The sequence below is a fragment of the Venturia canescens genome, chromosome 8 (genome assembly GCF_019457755.1).
Source record: "Venturia canescens isolate UGA chromosome 8, ASM1945775v1, whole genome shotgun sequence".
NCBI classification, from domain to species: domain Eukaryota; kingdom Metazoa; phylum Arthropoda; class Insecta; order Hymenoptera; family Ichneumonidae; genus Venturia; species Venturia canescens.
The window spans coordinates 19,779,509-19,804,578 of record NC_057428.1 but is presented as its reverse complement, the minus strand read 5'-3'; the positions used below and the strand labels follow the sequence as shown (position 1 = coordinate 19,804,578).

Below are 25,070 nucleotides of genomic sequence, written 5' to 3'. Positions count from 1 at the left end.
GAAACTCGCGTCCATGATATAACTCGGTTTTATAGTTACGGAGAATTTCGTGAGGATACGAAATTGATGGAGGGAAAGTGGAGGGGGCCGCGTCTGAATGGCTGAATTGTCGGAATTTATCGAGCAAATCGGCTCAAATATTGTCATCGAGCAAACGAATAAAAAATCATAAAAAAACGGATACGCCGCGCGAGGATCGAACTGCGCAGGAGAGAAAGGCTGCATGAGATAATAGAATTTTTACCACAGTCACGTGGAGACTCGCTGCGATCCAGACCCATCCGAGGCCTTCGGGGAACGAATTTATTGCGCGTTGGAACGAACGATCGATTGGGAAATTTATTGACTTATTTATTGGTGATAAGATTTTGAGGGGGGATTCGTGGAGAATTTGAATGGAAAATCCTCGAGGATTTTAGAGACTCGCGCACCCTTCGCAGGAGCGATTCTCGGTCCCATATCGAACCGGGAACTTCTTCAGTGACCGGAAAAAAAAAACAGCGCAACTGCGGCAACGTACGTTTTTCAGCATCGGTGTATCGGCGAACGATCTCCGCCACCATTTTTCTTCTTCGCTCTTAATGAAGAGAAAAAAACTGCTGCCGCGCGGAGAGATCGAATTTTAGACAGCCGACAAATGGACGATACGAACGTGCGATTGAGAAATCGCTTTCTTCGCAGCAGCGTAATACCAGCGTCCCTTTTCCTCTCCCATATTTCTCACGTCTCGTTGAACACGAATTCCACAGCACACATCGCGCACGTTTGATGGTTGCGCGCAATTAAACGACACGCTCATTCTCCGGAGATCTCGCTCCAACGCAGGCGCGCCTCACAATGCGCGTAAAAAAGCTTTTCGTCTAGGCTGCTGCGGTAGATCGTGCCACGTTTCCACCGAGTCTGCTCCCATCTCGATCTACGAACCGCACTTATTCGTTACAATTTGAACCCTCACACTTTCGCGAGTCACGCTCTTTCTCAATCGTGCCAACGCGATACTCCGACAAATTCATTGCGCTAACCGCTTCTCGCATATACTTATTCGTTTTCAAGCTGACTTTCAACGATTTCAGCTCAGGAGAGCCGCTCCTTGGAGGGAAATGAAATGAATTTTTCCGAAATCTCATTCCGGAAAACTTTTCCACTTCTCGACAGAAAACATCGCGAAGCTCCGGAGAACCTCCCTCAATTTTCCACAGTTTTTACCGACTCCTCCGCCCTTTCGAGTAAAACGTACGAAAAGAGAATCGCGAGTCCATATTAGCACGAATTTTTTAGCATACCCAGAGATTGGAGAGCGCGGTATCACGCGCCGGAGCGCACCGCGCGCGGGAGCAAAAGCCCAGTATATCTTCACCCTTTAATCTCGAGACAGGCATAAGTGGCATAAAAGCTGTGACATTCCCACGTTTATAACGCGGGCGGTTTTGGAGCGTGTGATAAGTGTGTTTACTCGGCGGTGATCCTAGAACGGTCCATCTCGAGGGTTCTTTTCCTCTTTCGATTATGCCCCGCGAGCACGCTGCAAAGAAGGATAAAATAATGGACAAAGCCACGTAAGACATTCGGTCGTAATTCTTTCTCATTTATTTCTTTATTTTTATGGAGAAAAAGGGGGGTTACGTGTATTTGTAAATACATAGATCCGAGCTCGTGCACGCCCGTGTGTTTGTTCGCTCACACTGACTGCGTATAAAGCCATTTGGTGGGACCTCCAAACATTTTTTCTATCTCGTTTGTATTTGATCGAAACACACCTTGTACTCAATCTTCGTCTCGCCGGCTAAATAAATATAAATCTATAAGTACACAATAGCTCGAGGGCTTCGCCAAAACAATTTTTCGCTCGCTCGAGTCGCGCACAGAGCCGTACTTTTCGCACGGCAAAAAATCTTCGTGACTCTCCGAAACTATTTTTCGAGCTTGAAATTCGCTTTCGAATAATTGAGATCGGCAAGTCACTAGAGAAAGTTCACGGCTGCTGAGGTCACTCGTGCCACCAGATTTTTTTGCTCTGCGATTTCCAACGCTTTACTAGACGTAACTCAACAGCTGTCTCGCTCTCTCTCTCTCTCGCTCGCTTCCTCCGGAATTTTAATAATCGCCTCGAAGCTTACGAAAGCAAAATAAATCAATGGGAAATAAAAAGGAAATAAGAATCCCCGAGCCCACATCGATCCCGATGTTTGGAGCGTCACTCTCTCGGTTTTTCTACGTTTTCTACGATCCCCGTGACGCGGTGTACGACGATCGAATTTCAACGCGGGGCTGTGTTTATTTGAACGTCGAACTGGTTACTCGAGGCACGTATAATAAGCCCCCCGTTGCTCTCTCTCTTTCTCTGTACTACTAAACTCGAGTTCTCTTCGACAGCGAACCCGCGAAGCTTACAGTTAAGGCTTATATTATTAGAACGTTACTGAGACGAGGAAGTGAGCGAGAGCAAGAGAGAGAGAGAGAGAGAGAGCGAGAGAAAATATATGTCGAGCGTGCCAGTTTGTTTGGCTGAAATTGTGCTGCTTTGGAATGGGAATTGGATCGAAGGAAGGGACACGAGGCTGTCATGGAATGATGTCATGGAGTTTCTGGACTGTTTTCGCCACGGAACGTCTCGAAAGATGGCGAGTCCGACGGACAACCTCGCTGAGAGGTCTCGAGGCTTTTGTTCGACGAGGCAGGTACGAGTTTTGCCCTAACAAAAATATGAAAATTGCAGCGTTTCCGGTGGCGTGGAAAGCTGAAATAAACACAACTGAAGAAAACTCCAAATATCGAGACATTGGCAAAGGAGAAAAATCTTTCTTGGATGTAACGCCTCCGACTGCTTTTTCCCTCGTGTCGTCGACGCTCAGTCTCAGTGTCGAGAAGTTCGTCGTTCAAAGGATCGTATATAAAAGTAAGATATTTATTTGGCTATCTCGTCATCTTAAAAAGTGTTTGTAAAATTATCTTTATATCCTTATATTCTTGTGTTAGATTCTCTCGAGTTTAATCCTCGCTGCACTCCCGTCTCACATGTAACTCGACCAAGTGTCGATACCAGTCAAGTACCGATGGTACGGTGCGTACGACGAGGAAACGTGCGAATGTCCGTTTATCTGAGATCCTCCGTGAGACTGATGCTGCGTCGAGATGTACTGGACCGGCGGGAGGGGCTGGAGGTCGTGGTATCGCGCCGTTTCTTGCGGCCTCTCTTCCCACGTCTCCAGCATCGTCGTCGCGCCCGTTTCCGCGCAGTGGCGCTTGCTCGGTCTCTCTGTTTCTTCGTCAAATCTGCACAGCGAACGGAACTTGCACGTTTTAGAGGACGTTTTCGGGGGATGCTTTTGAGAAATCGGGAAGCAAAGGGTCGCGGAAGGGAACGAATAATCGAAGCGGAAACCGAGGTCTGGAGAGGGAAAACCGAGAAAAAAACGAGGCTTACCGCGACGCTGCGATCCACTGATGGCCGACGGTTGCGCTCCCCGTTCCAACGTGATACTGATGATGATGCACAGGATGCATTACCTGGGCGGGTAGATACTGATCCAATTCGCTGCTCTCGATCTCGAGGTTGAGACCGATCGAGCTGAGATTGCCTAACGTGCTTAAAGGTAGACCCTCCTCCCCTGGGAGGCCTTCTCCGACCTCGATGTACCGGAGATCCACACCGGAGCCTGGGTGCTGATGATGGTGAGCGCAGTCGACCGAGGCGTCGTCCGCCGAGAGTTCCTGTTGGTGATAATTCTGCTGGTGATGATGCTGCGCCTGGTGGAAGGATTCTCAAAATTAAGTTTTCCCAATATTCTCGCTTTATCGGCGAATCGGTGACGGAAGAATGTTCACCTGGTGGTGCTGGGCCACGAAGTGCTGGCCCCTCGGCGTCGTCGGCGGCGTGGGAGGCGACAGTCCTTGGTTCCCGGTCGGAGTGCTCGGCGGCGAGGAGCTGACTCTGCTGCTGTGCGGCGAGTTGGGCAAAAGGTTGCCGCGCGGACTGTTCGTATCTTCCTGTTTGAGGGAGCCGGAAACGCTGAAGGAGACGTTGCTCTGGTTCCGGGAGGGCGAACTCTCGCGAGCGCTCCCAGGCCCGTTTTGTTTTCTCCTCCGCGGCTGGTACTTGTAATCGGGGTGCTCACGTTTGTGAATCACCCGAAGTCTGTCCGCCTCTTCGACGAATGGCTTTTTGTCGTTGTCCGAAAGAAGTCTGCAACAGACGAAATTCACGTTTATCTCGTGTTTATACGACGCGAGGCGAGCTCGCGAGTTCCACGGAGCGATACTTCAGAACCGCAGCTGATTCGAGATATTCTGAAGAGTCGCCGCGCGAACAGCGCTCCTCGGATTCGAGAGCGTGAGCGACCGACTCTCGCCGTAATGACGAAGCAATGAGAAACTTCTGGTTAATATTATTTCTTGAAACCTTTTTTTACCACGGCCAGAGAAAAGCGGCTCGTGAACTCGAGGACTTGACACGAGAAATCGGAGCTCTGTGGGTCAACATCAGCGTCGAGATGTTGAACAACCGAAAAATGAAACATATTCCACTGACACCATCGCGGAGCCTTCCGCAGGCCTCGTTAATCTCGCTCTCCTCGCGTTACTCAACCCGAAATTTCTTGGACAACGATCGCGCCAACTTTGTACGCGAGAATCCGCGTTCGAAAGTTCGAACTCACGCGGGCCCGGCGTTTGACCGAGCCTCGACATCTCATTTCGATGTTTACCTAATCGAGGACCGAGATAGCTTAACTAAAACCAGAAGCCCGTTCGAGCCCGATTGGAGCAGCGACGAAGATGCGGGAGCGAGCAAAAGGGGAGAAGAGTCCGAATGCCCATATGGCCAAGAGCCCGGGCTCGAGTTTCGTGTTTCTCCGTCCTGACGAGAGCTCCCTCGTCCGCGTCGACCCGAGACTCGCCGGGCTAAAAACTCTTCATCTTTACCGAGTATCCCTCGGCACAAGGTCCACGAACTATTTATAGTTTTGACGAGGAGCCCCGTTCGAAAAGGCCCCTTTAAAAGTTTTCTCGATCCTGCGGAATCTCGGGGCTTTTGTCAACAACGAAACTCTCACTTCTTACTAAGCGTGGCGACTTTCTGCGCGAATTTAATCCTCGCCGAGGATTTACCTGTTCGTCGCAGTTCCACTGCGCTCCCCTCCGGTGCGAACTATCGCGAGGGCGGGCAAAGACTCGCGCAGGTTCGGAAAAATTCACCTGACCGTGGACAAGGAGCTTATTGTCGCGATGGTTTTTTCCCTCGCCTAAACTCTCTATCTCGGACAGGAACCAGCCAGGGCAGCTGCGAGCACGCGTCAAAGACCAAGTCTCGCGCCGATATCACCTTTTTCATGGCAAACATCGCGCAATATCAAGCCCGAAGCGATAAGCGCAGGCGACGTCGCCGCGAGAGCACCTGGTCCTTTGTATCTCGTGTTTTGCCCCATTCACGTTTCCGGGACGACGAAAAATTGTGACGAATCTCGAGAGACGTCAATCGGTGTTGGGTCCGATTTAGCCGGGGATGGGAAGCCTTTTTCAGCTCTTCGACGGAGCTCAATTTCGTTCGGTAAATATCGAAGAGGAACGATCCGAGAGTTTCACGATTCTGTGATCCGACGAGCGACATTCGCCCGTCAATTTTGATGCTCGGACCCCGATCGATACCGATCTTCAGATCGCCCGGAAGGACTTCGAACAAAACAAAGAGAGCGGTGACACGCGCATGTAGCGCGAGGTCAAAAGCTCGAACATCGATACGAGAAAACGCTGATGCTCTTGCGGCAAGGAGATCGAGAACTCGATTGAATGATTCGCAGCGGGATACAAAGTCGGCGAGTTTTAATATGCCCGCATGGGGCGCTTCTCGTTAGGCGACCCGCGCCGGTTTTATATAAGCAACCGAACGAACGAAATCTTCGACGAGGCTTCTCTCCGAGATCGCGCACTCCGACTTGCATTCCTCGACTCCCGCTATCTCTTTTTCTCTCTTACACTTTTTTATCATCGCCGCCCGCGGTCATCGATTGGAGGATAGCGCGCCCTCTTTCCACAATCTCCGCGGCTCTCGTTCCCCTAATGACTCTCAATATTTCGACGATCCATGTCATTTTAAAACCAAAACAATGTGCATGCGAATAATCGCGCGTTCGAACGGCTTTCCATTCGAATTCCGCTGCTGCCATTTGTCGTCATTTGCTCCAACGTTTAAACAAAGTAAACATCACTCTCGTCGAGTTTTTTTCCAGCAGCTTTATCGAAAATAACTCTCGCAATTGAATTTTTCAATAAAATCGGAAAACTTCGAAGAAGAGTGCTGGCAGCGCGAACGAAACTGCGTTAGAAAGTGAATAATTCTTGCCTGGATTTTCGGGCTGATTTTTCTCGAGCAATTCTCAAGGAATCGGCTCGACTTTTGATACGCGGAATTCGGAAAACCCGAAGATTCGTGGGATCCGAAGCGATGTGGAAACGTCCGCATGCCGTTAGGATCCCGATGGACGAGCGCGCAGTGAGAATCGAGCTTATCTGATGGTCTCTCGCGACTCTTCTTTCCGCCTCTCTGCGGGCTCTGATCGAAGACACGTGCTCCATATTTTTAATAGCGGATCTATCGAAACGCGCCGGCGTTTCTTTTCTGTTCTTACACGCACTCACGAAGCAGGATGATGCAAAAGATACGCGCGCGGCTGCTCCGCTTGTTTTTTTCTCGGGGGAAAAAAAGCACGCAAATGGCTACGGATACGGGGACTTCTGACGTCTCAATTCTCGAGTGCCTTGAGCGAATGTTGCGCGGACCTGCGGAGCGATTGATTTCAAGGGAGCAGAAGCGTCGCCGTAGCATTTTCCCACGCCCGGTCGGGATTTTCCCAACTGCAAAGTACGCAAAAAAGTACTCACCGCCACAGTTTTCCGAGGGTTTTCGAGAGCTCGGCGTTGTGGAGCTGGGGATACTGGTCGGCGAGTCTTCTCCTGGCAGCTTGAGCCCAAACCATGAACGCGTTCATCGGCCTTTTCACGTGTGCGGCTCTCTTGTCGCTGGAGTTTCTGCGAATGAGGAATAAAACGATTTTTTAGTTATCGACGCTACACGAGGGAGCGAAGATTCCGATTCTTCGCCGGTTTCGCCGTCCCGGTTAAATCCCCGAGGAAAAAGGAACAAGGAGCCCGGATTCGCGACGCCTCGGAGGGCTCCACTAAACAACGCTCCAAGTGCTGGCAAAAGGTAAAGAGCTCTCGCGTCATTCAATCGTGCCACGTTCGAGTCGTCGTGCTACACACTCGTAGGCAGTTGTAAAATATACAGCCAAATATTGCCTCGGGCAGGGAAGGACCCAGCGCCCCATCCCGGGCGGACCCAAGCCATCGGACTTGCGCCCTTCCCCCTCTCAGCTTCGATCATACTGTAGAAAAAGGCTCACGAGTCTCGGCAACGAATCACGAAACTCACGACGAGAGTGACTCGACAAACGTAATTTATGCCGGACAAGCATCATCGGAGGATCGCAGAGGAGTCTTCAGCCCGGGCAACCCCTCTCGAGTCTATCCCTCGCTTGGACAGCTCGAGAAACAGAGAAAGAAAGATGGAGAGACTCTTCCTTAAAATAACACATGCCGGATCTCTGATGAGGTAGCTTTCCTTCCTCGGAGATGACTCGATCGAACTTTCTCTCGAGCGTCTCCCATCTCCGTCGCGAGCATCCCATTTGTGTCCGCTCAAACCCCGTGACGTTATGGCTATTCGCTCGCTGTCGCCTCTCCAGACTCCCCTTTCTCCCGAGCTTTATCCTCTCCTTTTGAAAGCACTTCGGGCAACGTTCGAGCACGGATATCGAACTGTCGGGCGCGGCAAGCGGCGGATAAGTCGAGAAAAAGGTGCGTGGATTCTGAAGAAGAAATGGGGAGAGAGGGAGCGAGAGGGACGGGGAATGTTGAGGGCGGGTGTTAAGTGAGTGAGCAAGCGGTCGGAGCCACGCGTAATTAGCGCCGAGTCACTAACGAGGTCCTCGCGTAGGTGAGCGATGTCCATCGCTTTGGCTAAGCGTATCGCAACGTTCGCTGCCCTCGCCCCTCGTCGATTGCGGAAGATCGAACTGCGCTGCAATCGCGTTCGGTCTCGAGAGAATTCGGCGAATATCAGAGTGCGGAAAAGCCCGATGATCCGAGGGACAAACGCGAGCCCTGGCCTGGGAACACGGAAGCACCATTCGGAGGCTCCGCGAGGGAATTCCCCAGGTCTGGACAGATTCGAGGGTGGGAACGTACGAGGGTTCTCGAGCTCCGCGATAACGCTGATCGGCGTCGATCGAGCCTCGGAACGGGATTCGAAACGATTTACAAACAACGGGAAGGAGATAGGCGCGGACGCGACTTAGCCGTCGACCGGATGGGACGCTTCAATCACACACATCATTCTCGTATCTGGTAAACGTCCGAAGTCGTGTAGTATTTTTATTCGCGGTAATATTCTCGGGGGAGAATAAAAAGCCGAGCGATAGCTCGGTTTATCGGAAAGGGGCGAGGGGCCACGGCAAGTATGTGCGTTTTTTCTCTCCGTCACTTTTTCTCTCTCTCTCTCTCCCTCTCTCTTTGAATCGTACGTGCCGCTCGAGGGTGTGACAAGTGACGATGTTCCCACGGGCTCGAAAGGCATGCGTTACATATGTACTTGGAGCATGCGGCGGCGAAACGCTCTCGCTCGACGAAAACGTCTGTTTTGAAAACTCGGGGCCGAAGCGACGATGGAGCATTAATTATCTAATTGGCGCTAATTGACAACCGAAGGACATTTTTCCACGCGCGTTTCCCAGGCTGAGGAAACGAGTGCGTCATAATTGAGTTAGCGCTTAATTTTTTCCTCCTTTCGAAGCTGCGCAGCCGTGCATAATGCGCGGATCTCATGCCGCACTGCTGCCTCCTTTTTCCCCGTTTTCATACTTCTCTAAGAATTTTCGCTAACCAACGATTCGTGTCGCAACGAAATTTCAATTTTCGCAAGCGCTCTCGGAGAGCGCTCGCTCCCCCGAGGAAAAATCTTTTCGGAGCATTCGTCCGTGGGCCGGATTCCCTTAAAACGCGAAATGATATCGTCCGGACACTCGCTCCGGGGGATTCGGCTCGAAAGAAACGTCAACTTACTTCGTGGCAACGGGAACCAGCGTCCAATCGTATCCCTGCAGAACTTTGGCGACGGCTGCACTGATCCCTTCGCCACCGTTCGCCTCCATCCCCGCTGAGCCCGGATTCCCCACGCTGCTTTTGTTGTTGTTGACAACCGTCGTGTTGTTATTGTTTATGCTATTGTCGGCGATCGCTCCGCTCGTCGGGAGCATTCCCGATGGAATTATTCCCGAGGAGTCCGCCAATGGAATGTCGCTCATCATCCTTCCGCACTTACTAATAAAAACGATTTTTTCCAATCGTCCGATCGCCCACACTTTTCGATCATTCGAACATTCTTTTCTCCTTTTTTATTTCATCTACAGCGAATGATGGAATCTCGAGAGACAAAATCGACTGCAGGCTGCCTCCGACTGCGGCTCTTTATCATCCAACGACACTTCCACGTAAGTCACTGATTATCGGCCTCCTCGATCCGTGAATAATTATCCTCGATTGGTCAAACACAGCAGGCGCATTCCTCCAAATTATCCGATCGAATTGTCGTTACGAACACTTGTCACTGATTTCGCTGGCACATTCGCCGGACCCTTTTTACGAGGGCCACTTGTACGGGCGCGGAGCCACGAGAGCGGAATCGCGAACTGGAGCGAAAGTTGCTTTCGAGGATAGTTTGGAAAAGATTTGAGAAAACTCAACGAAAGCGAAAAATTGATGGAAAAATTGAAAAAGCGACGACCATTCCTGGCGAAAATGGAAATGAGCTCGCGACTCGATCGCAGATTCGTAAAAAAAAGTTGAAAAAACGACGCGGTTGGTTGGAAAAATGACCAAGGAAGGAACCAGCGAAATTGGAGCACCGAAACACGAGGACGAGCAACAGGTCGCCCCGTCGAACTCGAGGGAGCCGCGCGATCAAACGTCAAAATTGTTTTGAACCGGTCGAGAGGGAGATTCGTCGGAGTTGGTGCGGGAGCGCGATCGGCGCAGAAGTGAGGTGGTTGCATCGCCCCGGGGCACTTGACACGGAACATCCGCGAGAACAGCGCCGCTCTCGATGCCGCGTATAGGTCCGAGGGGCGGAGCGTAACGCGTACGCGAGTCTCCCGCACTCCGCCATTCCCGCACCACGGACACTTGTTGCTCCCTCGCTGCTTCTACGTTTGCCTACTCTACTCTCGTGCGCTATGAACCAGCCGTGATAGCGGCAGGGTCCAAAATCTTCGCAGGAAAACCCGTTTTTTTCACAAAAAACTCGATTCCGCGACCCAGCTCCGAATCCTCGGGAAAGGAGGCGACATTTTGTCGGCGAGTTTTCGAAAAGCCTCCATCCAGAATCGGGGGCGAAGAAAAATCTCCAGAAAATTTGAAATGTTGCACAAAGCGCCAGGAAAATAAGGATCTTCGTTGAAAAAATGTGGAAAAACTCTTCGAAATGGTTCCCTGAAAACGGATGCGAAATTTCGCATTCATTTTCGCAATTTTTGTTGGGAGTCGTTCCGCGGGGGGCGGAAAGTACCTGAAAATTCTTTGAAGCAAAATTTCCGGAGATTCGAGACTGTCGCAAAGACAGAGAATCCAAAATTGGAGTAGAAACCAAAAAGTGAGAAAAATCATGAAAATTTCATGGCTCAAACCGAATGATTCTGAGCGTACGAACTCTCTGGAGAGTTTAAATGTACCAAAGTCCAAATTCTTCGGTTCTATATCCGTAAAAGTAGGCGCACGTGGCGGAGCCTGAGTTGGCGCGTGTTAATAGAACCTCTGAAGAAAAGCGGTATCTATAACAGAGTTGATGTTTCCATGGATACGATGTTCGCTGGTAAGATGACCAATAAAGATTTCGTTCGCTCCTCCCACCTCGGCTGAGTCGGTCTCCTTCGCACTTGCATTTCTCTGTTCGACGAGTCAGCCGATTGGTCGGCACGCGGCCAATAATCGTGACGTCAGGCGTGTGTACCTACGAAGAGCAGAGATACGAAGGAGCTACCGTCGTCGACGTGTTTCGAATGCATCGCATCGCGGGGACCGCAGTTTCCGAGATTCTCCGTCGATAGCCTCCAAAGTTGCTTTTATTTTTTTCACTCGAATGATCGTGAGAGAGGTCAAAGTTGAGCTGAAAGCGTACGATAATGGAACGTCAACGCGGTTGAAAGGCTCGGACAACAATTGAATCGAGAATTTTCAGGGGTTTGTTGGAAAAATTGGCAATTCTTCCGCCCTCGTCAACACTCGAGGACGAAGCGAGCTCGTAAAGAGTCTCAGGAGCCCCCACTCGAGTTTTCATGGCAGATTCATACGCGTGGTCCGTTCCACGAAGTCCGATAGCGAAGCGTTATCTAATGCTAATCCTAATTATGATTAATTACTGCGAGACCCGGGATGACCCGGAAAACTTAAAAGTCTCGTCGGTCGTCGTGAATGTGGCTCGAGCGCGCTTCACTCAATTCGTAAAACTAATAAATATCTTAACGACGCAGATTAGGAGAACGAGAGATGCGCTCATGTGAGGACGAAACGACCAAAATGAAATAGCGTTACGCGGAAGACGCGTTAAAAACGCAGACGAGAATCGGGCAAAGATAGCCACGCTCGATGATGCATTTTATAACCCTTGCAATGGATCGTATCTAATGATTTTCATACTTTTTCAGCCTCGAGACGATCAAAATATCGTGCCGCGTGGGGACCGGTAAATTCCTGCTTCTTCAACTCTTTGCTTTGAATTTGGAATACTTTTTCCTTCTTTTAACGTCATTTTAAGGTAGATCATGCCCGTGGAATCGATTTTTACTTCCTATTAAAGATATTATCACTCTAAATTAATGTAAGAGTTATTCATTCAAAATTGTTAATACATTTTTCCAACTTATTTATTAGAGAATAAAATTACAAGCCATTAATTAAACGGGGATCGATGACTATGACTGAACCCCACATTTTATTCGTCCCTGGCTGAAATACTACAGTTTTTTATGTAAAAAATCGCTTCAGAGAGCGCAGAAGGAAAACTCAAAGAATCAAGAAAAAAGAAGTGTTAATGAAAAGACAGAAGGCTGTGACAGGAATGGGGCAAGTCAAGAAGAAACAAAATACTGAAATAAACAAATGTGAGGTTACGAGTGCTCATTTTACCAATTTTTACCATCGAACTTCCGAGCTTCAGTTTCGACCTTTTGCATGGGATTCGAAATGTGATTGACCTTGCGGAGTCTCCAGTTTGGCTCCGTTTCGAATCGTTTTTTAAGGAGGGTGGCTACGTTAGTCAAATTGATAAGAAATTGATCAAATTTGGTGATAATGTTCTTCAACATCAAGTGCGAAGACACAATTTTTTTCAAAATTTTCTTCTGCTTAGTTATCGAGTAATTACGCATTAAAGCAGATTTCTTATGCCCGGAATGTATACCTATATATATGGAAACGCTATGCTTATACACTTGAACTTTAGTGATCAATTATTCGATAACTGTACAGAAGAAAAATCTTAAAAAATTAGTATTGTCAAATTTGGCCCTAAAGAATATGTTCACCAAATTTTATTAAATTCTTATCATTCTGAAATTTTTAATGTATTTAACATGGTTTAGCATGGCAACATTGTATCGTCGGTAGCCACCCTCCTTAAAGCTTTTTCCGAGATTTCTGGTTAATCGGAGTAATTTTCCAGGCGTTCAGGCCCACTCGGAGTACGAGCATCGATCGAGTACGACTCGGGAGAGAAGAAAACCCGAAACGGTCGACGAAGCATCGGTGCGCGTGTCTGACAAGCTCTGTGGTCATCGATGACGGTGCAGAATGTTCCGAGACTCGTACTCACTCCGTTGGGGGTCCGAGTCACGGAGACCACCGCGAACCGGGGTTACATGTGTCGGCACACCGAGGCTCGCCCCCGCTGACTGTGCTCCGCAACATCGCGATCGCGGGGTTTCTCTTTAAAGTGCCGCGTGACCCCCGGCCAGGGATTTCGGAGTATCCGCGGCGATTGAAATCATCGCCAGTCCGCGTATACTTTCGCCCTTTCATTTTTCAACCCTTTGCAGAAAAAATGAGAAGATTTGACGCGCGGTCTCGAATTTCCAAGTCTCAGAAAAATCGTGACCGGTTTTTCGCTCGAATCGATATAAACTTTCGTCCGTAAACAAACGGGGCGTTGATGCCCGGAGCAGTAAAAACAAACGATGCGTCCGAGCAGAATCGCAAATCTCGAAAATATCGATAAGAAGTGGAGAAAAAATCAAATCGGAGATGAAACCGTGCGAATTCGTTTGGGGAATTCGCGATAAAGGCGGCGAGCGGGTGCGCGAGGAAAGGCACATATTGGGGCCACGTGGGAGCGAGACTGAATGTTTATCAGAGTCGAGAAACTGAATTCTCCCCTGAGGAAATCGCGATGTTATTGTTCGACGAGAAAGTTATTTCGAGACATATTTGAAAACGTGGTGAATCCTCGTTGGGCGATGATCGAAGGCAGCGATCGGTGCTGCTCGGATCTTGACGAGCGCATCCGCCTCGATTCACCTCCCTTTTTTCGTCACTCTCGCTCACTTCGTCGGTCTCTCGACGATCGATCTCCGCGGTTATCGAAGGACGCTCTTTTCGAGCGGAGAAGCCAACTCGTTCCCCGAAAAACACGAAAATAAATGCACCCACGAGGACGAAGTGACGAGACGACGCGAGGAACGAACTCGCATCGCTCAAACGTGTACGGAGGAAAAAAGCAACGAAAAAGGGCGGCACCGCGCTCTCCGCTGGCCCGAGAAAACGAGCGCCCTCCTCTTTGATCTATTCTACAAAAGCCGCCACACGGCATTGACCGTGGTTTGATGCGCTCACATCCCTATGTGCCTCACTGTACTTCGCTAAGTTCGCTCATTCATTAAATTTGTTGTATATAATTAGGCGGTACGTGAATCGCGAGAGCGAGACGTCGCGGCGTCGCGTGCGCGTGTGCTCCTTCAATAAGCCCTTTCGTTCTCTGCCAACGAATCGTAAAGATTTGTGGAGATTCCTGAAATTGCATCGTGATTAATTATTTCTACTTTTCCACCCTCCAAAAGCCTTTTTATCCCTGTTCAAGCCTCGTACGAAACTCGAGATTCGTGCGCAATTAAGTTTTTTTCGGAGCGAGATCCGTGACGGACAACGGTCATTTCGATCGAAACTATTTCGACGCTGGTTTTGGGGGCTGTGGGAACTGGCGAACGCAGATTTTTTCGTTGCCGACCGATCGATGGCGTTCCGGTTCGACTTCGAGCTCCGAATTTTGAGTCGCTGAAAGAAAAGCTGCGCTCGCGACGATCGTTGATCGTTAATTTTTTCAGTCCACGAAAGCGCAATAACGAAGCGGATGAGCCCCGAGCCGGTTGCTCCATTCTCAAAGCACCGCGAGAATCTCAACATTTCGCGTATAAATACAGGAGTCGAGGAGGCCGCGCGCGCGCGGCGTTAATGGCGGTGAAATTGAACAAAGTGGCTCTGTCTCGCGAGTGAAATACTGCAGTGCGTAGCTGAGACACGCGTCGCGGGAGTGAGCTCCCGGCTTTTCTGCCTCGATGCGCGGAGGCTCCGTTGCGGGGCCATACCTATGGAAAATGCTTGAGTTTGTGCCTCCACGTCGAGGGCCATAAAATTAATTGGTAGGTGTGGGCGCGGCGATAAAATAGTACAAATTCGTCTCGATCTGCTCGCGCGCGTGGAACGAGACTGGAAGAGAAGCGTCGAGGTACCGGGAAGCGGAGGAAAACGTGATGAAATCTCGTCGATTCGGAATCCAATGACGAAGTCAATGGAGTCGAACCTTGGAGCGTCGCAGCTCAGGAAAAGCGGACAAGAAATTCCTCCAGAAACGAGCAAACGTCCGGTCTCGGGGGTCCGAAATTCGGAGAAACACTTGTCGGAGAAATGCGGAGCAAAAGGTAGAAATAGAGAAAAACTTTTCGAGAGAATAATAATGGAGATGAGCCCCCACCCGCGCTGCGCGAGCCTCCTCTACGGAGAGGTTAGCGAGAGGTGGTGCTGGTCCACGCCGGGACCGCCTCTCCTCCATCCTCTTCCGTCTATCTTTGTCATCGCGCGCTGGTCTTGCGTCGCGTTCAACGGAACCTGTGCTCGTTATATTTATATAGAGATATAAGCGCGAGCGTGTACGACAAGTTACGGAATCCTTCTTGGTCCCCCTTTCGCTGATATTCTCTTTCCTTGCTTCATCTCGCTCTCTCCCTGACTATTTCGTCTCGGGGATGTCCCTTCAGTGCTCGTTCGGAGTCCGCATCCCCGCGAAGCGTTCGCAAGCTCTCCCGGTTAGTCCGTTATCTCGCTCACGTAAGTAGCCACGAAACTCTGGGCGCGCTTGATCGCGAGGCTCGCGGTTGCTCGTGGATTCGATTTCAGTACGGGATGAATCCGGGGGCTGGATCGATCGGGGAAAGGGAGTGATCGATCGGGTCGGAATCTCAGAAGTGTTCGCGACGAGCGATTCGATCGTTGCGGAAAGTACGAAGTGACGGAGGCGAGAGGCTCGATCCAGAGTTCAAAGTGCGCGCGACCCCCAGCGAGTTACGCAACGCTCGTGTCGCAGCTCGCCGAGTGCATGCTCAAGTCTGCGCACCCGAACGCCATGGAGACGCATGGAAACGTCGGTTTGGGGGCGGCACCGATCGCCGAGAAACCTGGAGCATCGAGTCGGGAATCGAACCCGCTGGACGACGCTGTCGGGAAGCTGCTTCAAGGTGTTTATCCACGTTCCTCCGAAGCTTTACAGTTTCGAAGGAACTGCGAATTCTTTTCTTCCTCAAAAAGTGCGTTTTCTTTTTGGAAAATCTCGTCGATCGAGGAAACCGCGTTAATTGTCTCGTCAGCGCGCATTGGGTCGTTTAGCAGGGACGTTTTAATTGGTGTTGAAAGCTCCGAGCCCTCCGACCATCGCTCTTGCTCGTTTCACGGATTCGTACGAGATGAAGTTCCCCAGTGGGCAACTTTTCGCGCACGCACACACGTGCGCGGAGAGCGAGCTCAGAGGGAGAGCTTTCCACCGTCGAATCCGCCTTTCCGAACGCTCTCGCGAGAGAAGCTGCTAAGATTTGCTCGCGACAGGTGCTGCGAGCCGAGCGGAACCGCGAGTTCTAGAACACTAATTACGCCCGTACCGAATTAAATCCGACACATCTCGGAGACGTTAGCGCTCCTCTTCGTCTCTCCATCTCGCATCGAACGCGATGCTCGTCCCCAGCCACCGGCCAAAAGTCATTTATCGCTGACAGTATCGCGACGTCGATACCGCGCGACGAGGAAGCCTCCCGAAAAGCCTGCATTTTCCATTCCCAGTTTCGAAACTACCTCGAATTTCCGATTACCAAATTCGTTCTACGATCTCCTCGAATCCATTCGATTTTCAATTCCACCAATTCTACATGCAGCCAATAAAAAAGCCCCGCCTCAATCGAGAGCAGCGATCATTCGATCGTACTTGGAGAGCAAAGTTCTCAGCATTTTCAAAGGAAAAGGTGAGAAGCCGATTAACGTCTGAACAACGCCCTTTCAGCGACAATCCCAACATTGTTAAGAAGCTAATTTACCGAAAGATGATGATGAAAAGCGCGGGAGGGAGGGGGCAGTCGGATAGGAAGGGAGGAGAGATCGACGACAGGTCGGCATTGACGGACCGTTATTTAAGGTAGACGCGGTGAGTCCAGGAACAAGGGTTTATTGTACAGCGACGCGAGAGGACAGATCTCTCGGTATGCTTCGCTCGTGGCTGTCGGCTAATAAGCGAACTCTCATCAGACTCCTCGCAGACGCGGGGAAACACGCGCCCCATTATGTTCTCCCACGCGAAAACATCAATCAATCAATTAATTAATTAATTGACCGATGAATCAATGATCTCAGGCTATAAATATCGTTCGGAGTTGCCAAAAGTGCGACGGCACTTGTCATAATCGCGGCAAACTCGAGGATTTCTCATGGATCGACCTTCCCAGCCACATTTAAAATCCCCTTTTTTCATTCTCCTTTTTTTGCCCCTTCCGACACACCCGATCCGAGGAAGACCGAGCTATTCCTGGCTGAATTCTCGCGACCACAAATCTCTCGTGCGATTTCCTGTATAAAAGCCCTCCTTCGACGACTCACTTTATCGCAAGGATACGCAAGGGGACCCGCCGCCCGGCCCCCAGATATGCGGACCTCCTGCACGCCGAGGCCTCCGAAAAGGCCAACGTGGCCACGATTCAGAAGAGCCGCGCATGTGAACCGTGTCACCCTGATAATTAGCTCCTGCTTACTCTCCACTTCGCACTCGACAGCGCTTCGATCTTTTGCTATTTTGTTTTTTTTTGCGAGAACGAAAAAAGCTCGTTTGACGCTAAACTATTTTGTAAAATGATTCCTTCCATTATTCGATTTAATGTAGATTCTTCTCATCAATTGTCTCATGATTTATTGCGGTTATCTCAAAACTGAAAACACGATTCGAGTGCAATTTCGTTTCTCGTAATGCCTCAAATGACACACGTAGCTTTGAGCTTTTCGGGCCGATTGAAAAAACGACCCTCACTTCGGGAGAGCTAAAATTCGAATGAAAAAATTAAGCGGTCTGACGAAAAGCTTTTCTGAATTTCGTTTCAAAGGGACGTGCGCCACCCGGCCACTTTGTGCTCAAACTTTCGATGAAACCTCGCGCACGAATTGCTCTTCAGAGTTCGAGACGAAGAAAAATATTGCTGAATGCACCCGAAAAAAATGCGACTAAAATTGTGAATAAATTGAACGACGAGCTTCCTTGAATTCTGGCATGCGGAACTTTCGAACTCAAGTTCGAAATATTCGAGCATCGAGTGGTGTTGCTGGGAGCCTCCGGAGTGAGAGACGGAAGCCTCCTCCGGGGCGAGTCGGAAACAGGTGAAACGGTCGTTTTATCTTCGGAGTGTTAACATCGCCAGGTTTTTTCGTGGGCCCCCTTCCTCGTCGTATAATTTTGAGTGATATTTATTTGGCTGGGTCGAGCGAGCGGGGCTTCCGGTTATATAAATACGAATGTACATAATATGAATTCTTATCTAGAATGCATGGGCTCGCGTGCTCTTTCGGCGCAGTATATTGCTCGTTGGCCAATATCGGGAGGCAAACTTCCTCAAAGCGATTTATTCTCTTGCCCGCAACGAACAGGATACGATTGGACTCTTTTGCCTGTGACTTCGCGGGCGGGCGGTCGGAGGAGCGCTCACGTAAAGCGTCCGATGAACGCTTTCATGGTGTGGGCGCAAGCCGCGAGGAGGAAACTCGCCGATCAATATCCGCAGCTGCACAACGCCGAGTTGTCGAAAACCCTTGGGAAACTGTGGCGGATTCTCAGCGAGGGTGAGAAGCGGCCGTTCGTCGAGGAGGCTGAGAGGCTGCGGAACGTTCACAAGAAGCAGCACCCTCATTACAAGGTTATTCCTCGCTTTTGCTGGCGAGCCTTTTCGTTATAGAAATTTTGTACTTTACATAAAAACCAGAAGGATCGATTCTCCAATTTTTCAGTACCAACCACGACGAAGAAAGCCCAAAACCGAGGATCAGCCGTCGGGCTCGGCGAGTCAAGAACGCGGCTCGGTGCCGTCGACCGGCAGCTCCCTGGACTCGCTCGATTCGAACTACGGGAACAAGCTCTACCAGCACGAGACGACGAGCAAGTACGACCGTCATCTGTCCTACCACGATGAAATCGGAGTGAAAGGCTTCGAGCTGGGAAAGCTGAGGCAGCTCGAGCCGAGCAAGAGGCCAGGAACGGTGGAGGGCCACGAGCCCCCGAGGAGCTGCGAGGCTCTCTCGAACAAGTACAACTTGACGCCACCGTTGACCCCTGCCTCGAGCCTCGTGACGAAAGCTTACGTCGAGACGAAGTCGAGCCTCCATCAGCACCACCATCACTACCATCAAATGACCTCGGCCCCAAGGTACTCGCATCAGCACACCAACAAACCTTACGAACAATCGGCCTCCCCGAGGTACTCGGAGAGCTTCAAGTACCCGGAGGTCGTCAGCCCTCCCGGCAAGTCTTACGCCTGCGTTCACGCTCAGTATTACCCGGCACCGGAAGTGTACCCGAGCCTCCACGAGGAAAACAACTACCAGGCGCAGCCGATGTCGCCGCACTCTTTCTATCCTTACATCGCAGCCGGCTCGGTGCCCCAGTCCCCGTATTACATGGGGCCTCGATAAGCAACCGCCTTTTCACTTAGTCTACTTCATTCTCCGATCTGAAATTTCAAAAAGTTAGTTCTACGGAAAATTTTTCATCTTTTCAATAAACAAAGCACACTTTGACGCGTCAGCCTTTGGCGAGGCGAAGATGGGAGCAAATTTCCAAAGGAACTTCCACCACGATGTTTGGCACGAAATTATTTTCGTAAATAAACTAATTTACGTGTCGAGGGGCTCAACGATGCAGCAAAATGGGAATAAAAAATTTACGAATCGAAAGTTTCTCGTGGCTACGAGGAAATTTGCTCCGATGGAAAGCCTTCGAGAGAACAATCTTCTTCCAAAGAGACAAAAATCGTCTGCAAATATGGGGTGGATTTTCGCAGAAGATTGTTACGAATCGATGCTGTTAAATTATTGTAATTACAATCCAATCTATTATTGTTACATAAAAACTCCACGAATGCGCTATCAACAGTTTTCTCAATGACTTTCATGTATGTAAATTTTTGTTTTTTCTTCCAATCGAGACGTTAGTTTATTAAATACGTGTATTCAGCGAGCCCAGCGCGTATACATTGTACAATATTCGTTTCAACGCGTCCACAACTACTACATCGAGGCACTAAAAGTAAGACTTGAGATAAACGTCGAGCCTGGACCCCTCGAGTCGATTTTTTCGAACGTCGACTGGACAAGGGAGCGGAAAATGACAATAAACTCGAGGACTTGAGGACAAGACACATTTGATGCAGTAAAAGAATCAAATTCTCAACCATTTTTTACATTTTTATGGATGGGAAGAAAATAGGAAAGTTGCGAAAAAAAAAACAGAAAAAAGAATGTTTTGCTGAAAAAATGGAAGTTGTTTTCGACCCTGTTGCAGGGGTCCGAGGTCGAACGCGACGAGGTAAAAGTTTAAAATGATATATTTCAACGTTTCTTCATAATTACTCGAATCTTGCTATGAATTTACTAAATATAAAGTGATTTCTGAGAAGTTTTGTGTAAAAGAAAAATCATAAAAATGATAGAAAATATAATATTTGTCTATGCGTAACCTGCCACATATGACGAGCCATTGAAAACATCGAGAATTCACTAATTTCCTAATTCGAGTACATAATTACAGCCACGTAACTAATAAACTACGATTTTCTTCATTTTTTCAATAGATTTTCCTCCCAAGACAGACAATCACAGGTTCTAACTAAATGCGATTGTCAGAAATCACTTTTCACAAAGATTATCGCCTCGAACGATGAAAATTCAAAAAGTATTTGACCCAATTCACCGAGTATTTTTCTTTTGCCTATTATCGAAAATCTCATTCTTCAACATCAAGATATTTATTTTCCAATCTTTCAAATTCAACGATCAAACAATCGAATATTGTTAATAAGAAAAAAAAACGACAAAAAAATAACTGAGATCTATCTACTTGGTATCGAAACTCCCCGGGATGAAAAATAATTATCACATGAGAATGAAAATAGAGAAATGTTGAGAATGTGAAAAACTAGTTTTGTCTATTAACTTGAAATTCGATTGTAAGCTTCATGAAACGTCAACGACAGTTCAACCAGCGATATGCTAAACATGTGCGTTGTATTATTTTCGATAAATTAGACGCTTTTGGATCCTCTAAAAATAATTGGACCGAATTTACGTGGCTGTTTCGTAAAGTCTTTGCATAACGGCCGCAAGTTCCATCACCTGATCACGATTAGCGTGCATCGATGCTTTCGCCGTCCAAATCATTTCCGCCAGGACTTTATCGTTCTTCTCGTCCATGGCGACCTCTTGAGAGAGCTGTGGATTGAAGCGGTAGTAAGGGACGCCGATCATGGAGCACCAAGTCCTGGCGCGATCGACGACTCGCCCGTCGCAAGCTGTGGCTTGATCGACGAGGAGGTTTCCGAGTGCGGAAATTCCCATGCCGAGACGAACCGTGTCCCACAAGCTTTCCGGACGAAAAACGTCGATGTCTTTCAAAGGGGAAACCGGAATGAGCCCCGTGCCGATTGAAACGACCAAGGACAACGGTTTCACTTCGGCCTCGCGCCCCGTCGCCACGAGCGCGAGATTGTACTCGTGAATCTCCGTCATCGCGTCGAGGGTCGGATTGTTGGCGATCAAACCACCGTCGAGGAACCTTCCAAAAGCCCGGAAATAGGAGGGAGCTGCGCCCGTGGCTCTGGCAGCTTTCCACAACAATTGCTCTTCTGGACCAAGCGTTGGCTTGAACTTGGTGCAAAGTGGAATCTTCAAGATATCACTGGGTGATTGGTAGTTCCTGAAAAGATGAAGATCTACGGGTTTCCGATCGGCGAGCACTCCCGTTATCATTAATTTAGGTTTTTTTATGGATGCCATGGTGGTGTCAGTGCCGAGAGCATTCTTGAGAATTTTTTCAAGATTCTCACTCATGTAAGGCCGCGAAGGCACGAAAGCATCTTGCTTTATTCGGAAGTAAATTGCTTGGCACTCGCGCAGGGATTTTCCAGCTGCTAGGCCCAGAGCCAATATCCCTCCGGTCGAAGTTCCAGCTATCCAGTCAAAACACTCGATAACAGGTATTCCGATTATTTCCTCGATTTCTATGAGAGTCTGGACGAGAACCAGACCGCGAATACCGCCTCCGTCGAGACACAACAATCTTCCTCCTCTCCGTTTCTTGGATGACTTCTCTGTGTCCATTGCCAATTTTTCCATACTAGCGACGTAGAGCATCTGGTCGAGAACCGTTCGTGGTACCGATGAGGGAGGTTCTGGCGGAGCAATGCCACAGAAATCTTCGTTGTGTTTGCAGCCGATGGAGCAATCTGTCATTTCGGGACCACAGCGCTTTGCACCGACGGCGTGTAAGAAATATAGAATTTTGTTGCCCTCGTTGCTCTTGGAATCGACCAAATGGCGAGGAGTCTCTGATTTGCAGTTTTTTGCATCTACGTTCGCACCGAAACCTATCAACAACTGAACAATCGGTGGAGAACCATTTGGGATGGCGAGATGCAAAGGAGTGTTGCCTTCGTTGTCCACCTCGTTGACATAAGCCATGTGACTGAGAAGTGCGGAGACGCACTCCAGCCTCTTCCTCATTACCATTATGTGCAATGCCGTACGCCCATCAAAGTTTCGTGCATCAATGTCGCAATTCATTTCTATCAGGGCGTCGATAACTTCTCGACTGCACGACCAGTGCAACGGCGTTCCACCAAACTTCATGTCATCCGCATGGAGAGAATTTGGCTGGGTGTGCAAAAAATCTCCTACGTAACCAGGACTCGAAGGCTGCCCTTCGCTCGCCGAAATATTCACGTCCGCTCCTATCAACAACAGAGCCTTTACGCACTCCGGCTTGTCGTTCAAACATGCCACGTGCATCGGCGTGTGTCCGCTACTGTTTCGACTATTTAAACTATTCGGCAAGCCAGCTCCAAGCGCTAATATAATCTCCTTGGTTGACGTCGCTGCATAATGAAATACCGAATTCGCGTTGAAATCTAAATGCTCCAGCGAACTTTTTGCTGCTATCAACGTTTGGACCATTCGTAAATTGTTCGTTTGGATCGCCACTTGCAACGGCGATACTCCTGTGTCTGCGTCGCTACTGTTCAACTGACTTATCACAGTTACATCATTGAACGCCTCGTACAGAGACAAATGCGCTGCTAGATGGGCCAGTGTCCATGTCGGATGATCCGCAAGGGTGTCGCACAGCTTTTGAATCTTGCCCACATTGGATAACTGTATAAAATGTTAATAGAAATATTATTCGATTGAATATCATTGTTATCAATGATTTTATGAAAATACCTCTTTGCATATCTGCACCAAGATTGGTATCTTATCCTTGTAAACAACGAACCGAACTTCCGCCACTTCCAAATTGTCGGATCGAAATAAACTGAAAAATATTGAAATTTGGAAATGAGGTTATATTTCTTTAAATTGGAAAAATTTCTCATTAGTATCATACCTGTAGGCCTGATCGTGAGCTTCCGTACATGGTCGATGAAGTACAATATCATATTTTTCTCCTTTTTCTGTACCAGGACAATATAGAATCACACCATCCTCCCGACTGTGTATTCGCCTGTTGCTGTATTGTTCAGGTTTCAGGGCAAGTACGACATTTGGAGGGGAGTCGGGAAAAATAATGTTGCGGAAAACATTATTTGCGATTGTGCCGAGCCATGACATTTTTGATTCCTACCATTCGACAAATGACAGATGAGTATTTTTCCTTTTGATTTGTACCTTTAATTATTCTGTAATAAAATTTATCTCGAAATAGACAAATACCCTACTGCAAGTTTATTATTTCTGACAAATTCACAGTCAAAATGAATCCCAAAATCTTGCCACTTCACATTACATTAAATTCCCGTACACGATTGAACTTCAAAAACTTTCCCAAATGATATTAAAATCAGCTTTGTCAAACTCGTTAAAAGAGTGACGTTAACAAAATTGAGAAACATCTTTTCGTATCATGCAAACGATACAATTTTCGAATAACAAACTGACTTTGAATTAAGTACGAATTCAGGGCCAATGTCAAATTAACAATGACAAAACCTACCTGCATTCTCGTTTTTTTAATCTAAGCTGTCAAGTCTCCAGTTTACCGTTAGAAGAGACGCAATTAGTTAACTAATTATTCATGATCAGTAACGTAAGTGCTATACGTAAACTTAAAGACTTGAATCGGATAATCGGCGAACTTTAGAATCATCAAAAAAACGTCAAACGTCAAGTTATAAAAAATGCCAATAGCAGAAACCTAAAACAGCGCTTTTCTCAGCATGCAACTTATAGAGTTACAGCTGCATACATTTCTACTCAGTCCGCAGTCGAGCATACAGTGCGATTGCATTACCATCTGAAATGGCATGATGCGAAGGATTGCCGATAGAGCGATAGTAGTCATCGCAGTGATGCAATAACCACCTCCATGAACTTGAATACTGATGAAAGCGCGATCGTTTTATCAGTTACGAATTTTATAATTGAAAAAAGATTTGCTTATCGTACGGTAAAAACAGTTGTCAAATTTTCGTTGTGTGAAGATCGATTAAAAACAAGTACATAACTTTTTAACGCCTCAATCGTTAAGAAAAACAATCATATATGACAAATATAAACCGTCAAGTTCATAAAGGTGTAATAACCTCAAATCATTGACTTCGTAGACAGTTATGCGCGATCAAATCTAAAAGATACGCACCCACGCGATCAACACCACTTTTTAAACGGACTGTACTTTTCCTTTTTAGCAAAGCAAATATTTTTTCCATTATGCTTTTGTGATTGTCCGAGTGTGCATGTCCGCGCACTTGATCGTGATAAGCACGCTCGAACAAGCTCACGCCGGTCATATCACGAAGCATAAGTTTACTTTGTTTAGCCCACGACAAGATAATTTCTTATACTCTCTCAAGAAGGACGGAAAAAAATAAAAAGAAAGGACGAATAAGCAAAGCAATAAAAATGTAGAGGAAAAAGAAACTTCCATTCTCGGTAAAAAAGCGTACTGCATTTAACATACAGTAGCCCATGATAAAAAAAAATGAATGAATAGTTTAAATATGTACCAAAAGTACGAAAGGAAAAGAGTATTTTTGATGGTTCCACGAGTTTGTATAAAAATTTTATATTTTCTCCCGCGAATAAAGTAACAGGTTCCGATTGGCTAGCGAAATAACGAATGGAGTGTAGCCTTGACGCGAAACAGCCAATAAGGAATGTCCGTACTTCGGAGCTCGCACACTCTTACTACG

General features: G+C 48.1%; 3 protein-coding genes across 5 annotated transcripts; 1 reads left to right on the top strand and 2 right to left on the bottom strand.

Annotated features, from left to right (window-relative positions):
- Window positions 1-1,564: 1,564 nt before the first annotated feature.
- On the bottom strand, window positions 1,565-10,486 carry LOC122414950 (transcription factor Sox-10-like). The gene is made up of 5 exons (XM_043426650.1): window positions 9,115-10,486; window positions 6,877-7,023; window positions 3,826-4,183; window positions 3,425-3,747; window positions 1,565-3,273 (listed from the first exon to the last, which is right to left on the bottom strand). Exons 1-5 carry the CDS (start codon window positions 9,357-9,359, stop codon window positions 3,012-3,014), a joined length of 1,335 nt encoding a protein of 444 aa, XP_043282585.1. The 5' UTR covers window positions 9,360-10,486; the 3' UTR covers window positions 1,565-3,011.
- Window positions 10,487-14,608: 4,122 nt separating this feature from the next.
- LOC122414340 (transcription factor Sox-8-like) lies at window positions 14,609-19,761 on the top strand. 2 transcript variants are annotated; one of them, XM_043425516.1, is made up of 3 exons: window positions 15,377-15,827; window positions 18,265-18,530; window positions 18,622-19,761. In XM_043425516.1, the coding sequence occupies exons 1-3, from the start codon at window positions 15,689-15,691 to the stop codon at window positions 19,300-19,302; spliced, it is 1,086 nt and encodes a 361-aa protein (XP_043281451.1). In that variant the 5' UTR covers window positions 15,377-15,688; the 3' UTR covers window positions 19,303-19,761. The 2 variants fall into 2 exon arrangements, 1 of the variants encoding a protein (XP_043281451.1); XR_006261741.1 differs by lacking the exons at window positions 15,377-15,827; window positions 18,622-19,761 and adding an exon at window positions 14,609-14,735 and having other exon boundaries at window positions 18,265-18,287.
- Window positions 19,689-25,045, bottom strand: iPLA2-VIA (calcium-independent phospholipase A2 VIA). 2 transcript variants are annotated; one of them, XM_043425498.1, is made up of 4 exons: window positions 23,873-25,045; window positions 23,267-23,558; window positions 23,104-23,194; window positions 19,689-23,034 (listed from the first exon to the last, which is right to left on the bottom strand). In XM_043425498.1, the coding sequence occupies exons 2-4, from the start codon at window positions 23,488-23,490 to the stop codon at window positions 20,950-20,952; spliced, it is 2,400 nt and encodes a 799-aa protein (XP_043281433.1). In that variant the 5' UTR covers window positions 23,491-23,558; window positions 23,873-25,045; the 3' UTR covers window positions 19,689-20,949. The 2 variants fall into 2 exon arrangements, with proteins under 2 accessions (XP_043281433.1, XP_043281432.1); XM_043425497.1 differs by having other exon boundaries at window positions 23,267-23,499.
- Between the last annotated feature and the right edge of the window lie 25 nt (window positions 25,046-25,070).

Bases quoted from the DNA above. Each gene is read 5' to 3' on its own strand.
- iPLA2-VIA (XM_043425497.1), bottom strand. The intron at 23,195-23,266 runs GTATGATACTAA...AATATTTTTCAG, and splicing joins GCTCACGATCAGGCCTACAG to TTTATTTCGATCCGACAATT. The intron at 23,035-23,103 runs GTATTTTCATAA...CATTTTATACAG, and splicing joins TGGTGCAGATATGCAAAGAG to TTATCCAATGTGGGCAAGAT.
- LOC122414340 (XM_043425516.1), top strand. From the start codon at position 15,689: ATGCTCAAGTCTGCGCACCCGAACGCCATGGAGACGCATGGAAACGTC. The intron at 15,828-18,264 runs GTGTTTATCCAC...CGCAACGAACAG, and splicing joins TGTCGGGAAGCTGCTTCAAG to GATACGATTGGACTCTTTTG. The intron at 18,531-18,621 runs GTTATTCCTCGC...CCAATTTTTCAG, and splicing joins AGCAGCACCCTCATTACAAG to TACCAACCACGACGAAGAAA.
- LOC122414950 (XM_043426650.1), bottom strand. From the start codon at position 9,359: ATGATGAGCGACATTCCATTGGCGGACTCCTCGGGAATAATTCCATCG. The intron at 7,024-9,114 runs GTAAGTTGACGT...CCTCATTCGCAG, and splicing joins CTGGTTCCCGTTGCCACGAA to AAACTCCAGCGACAAGAGAG. The intron at 3,748-3,825 runs GTGAACATTCTT...TCCTTCCACCAG, and splicing joins TCGTGGCCCAGCACCACCAG to GCGCAGCATCATCACCAGCA.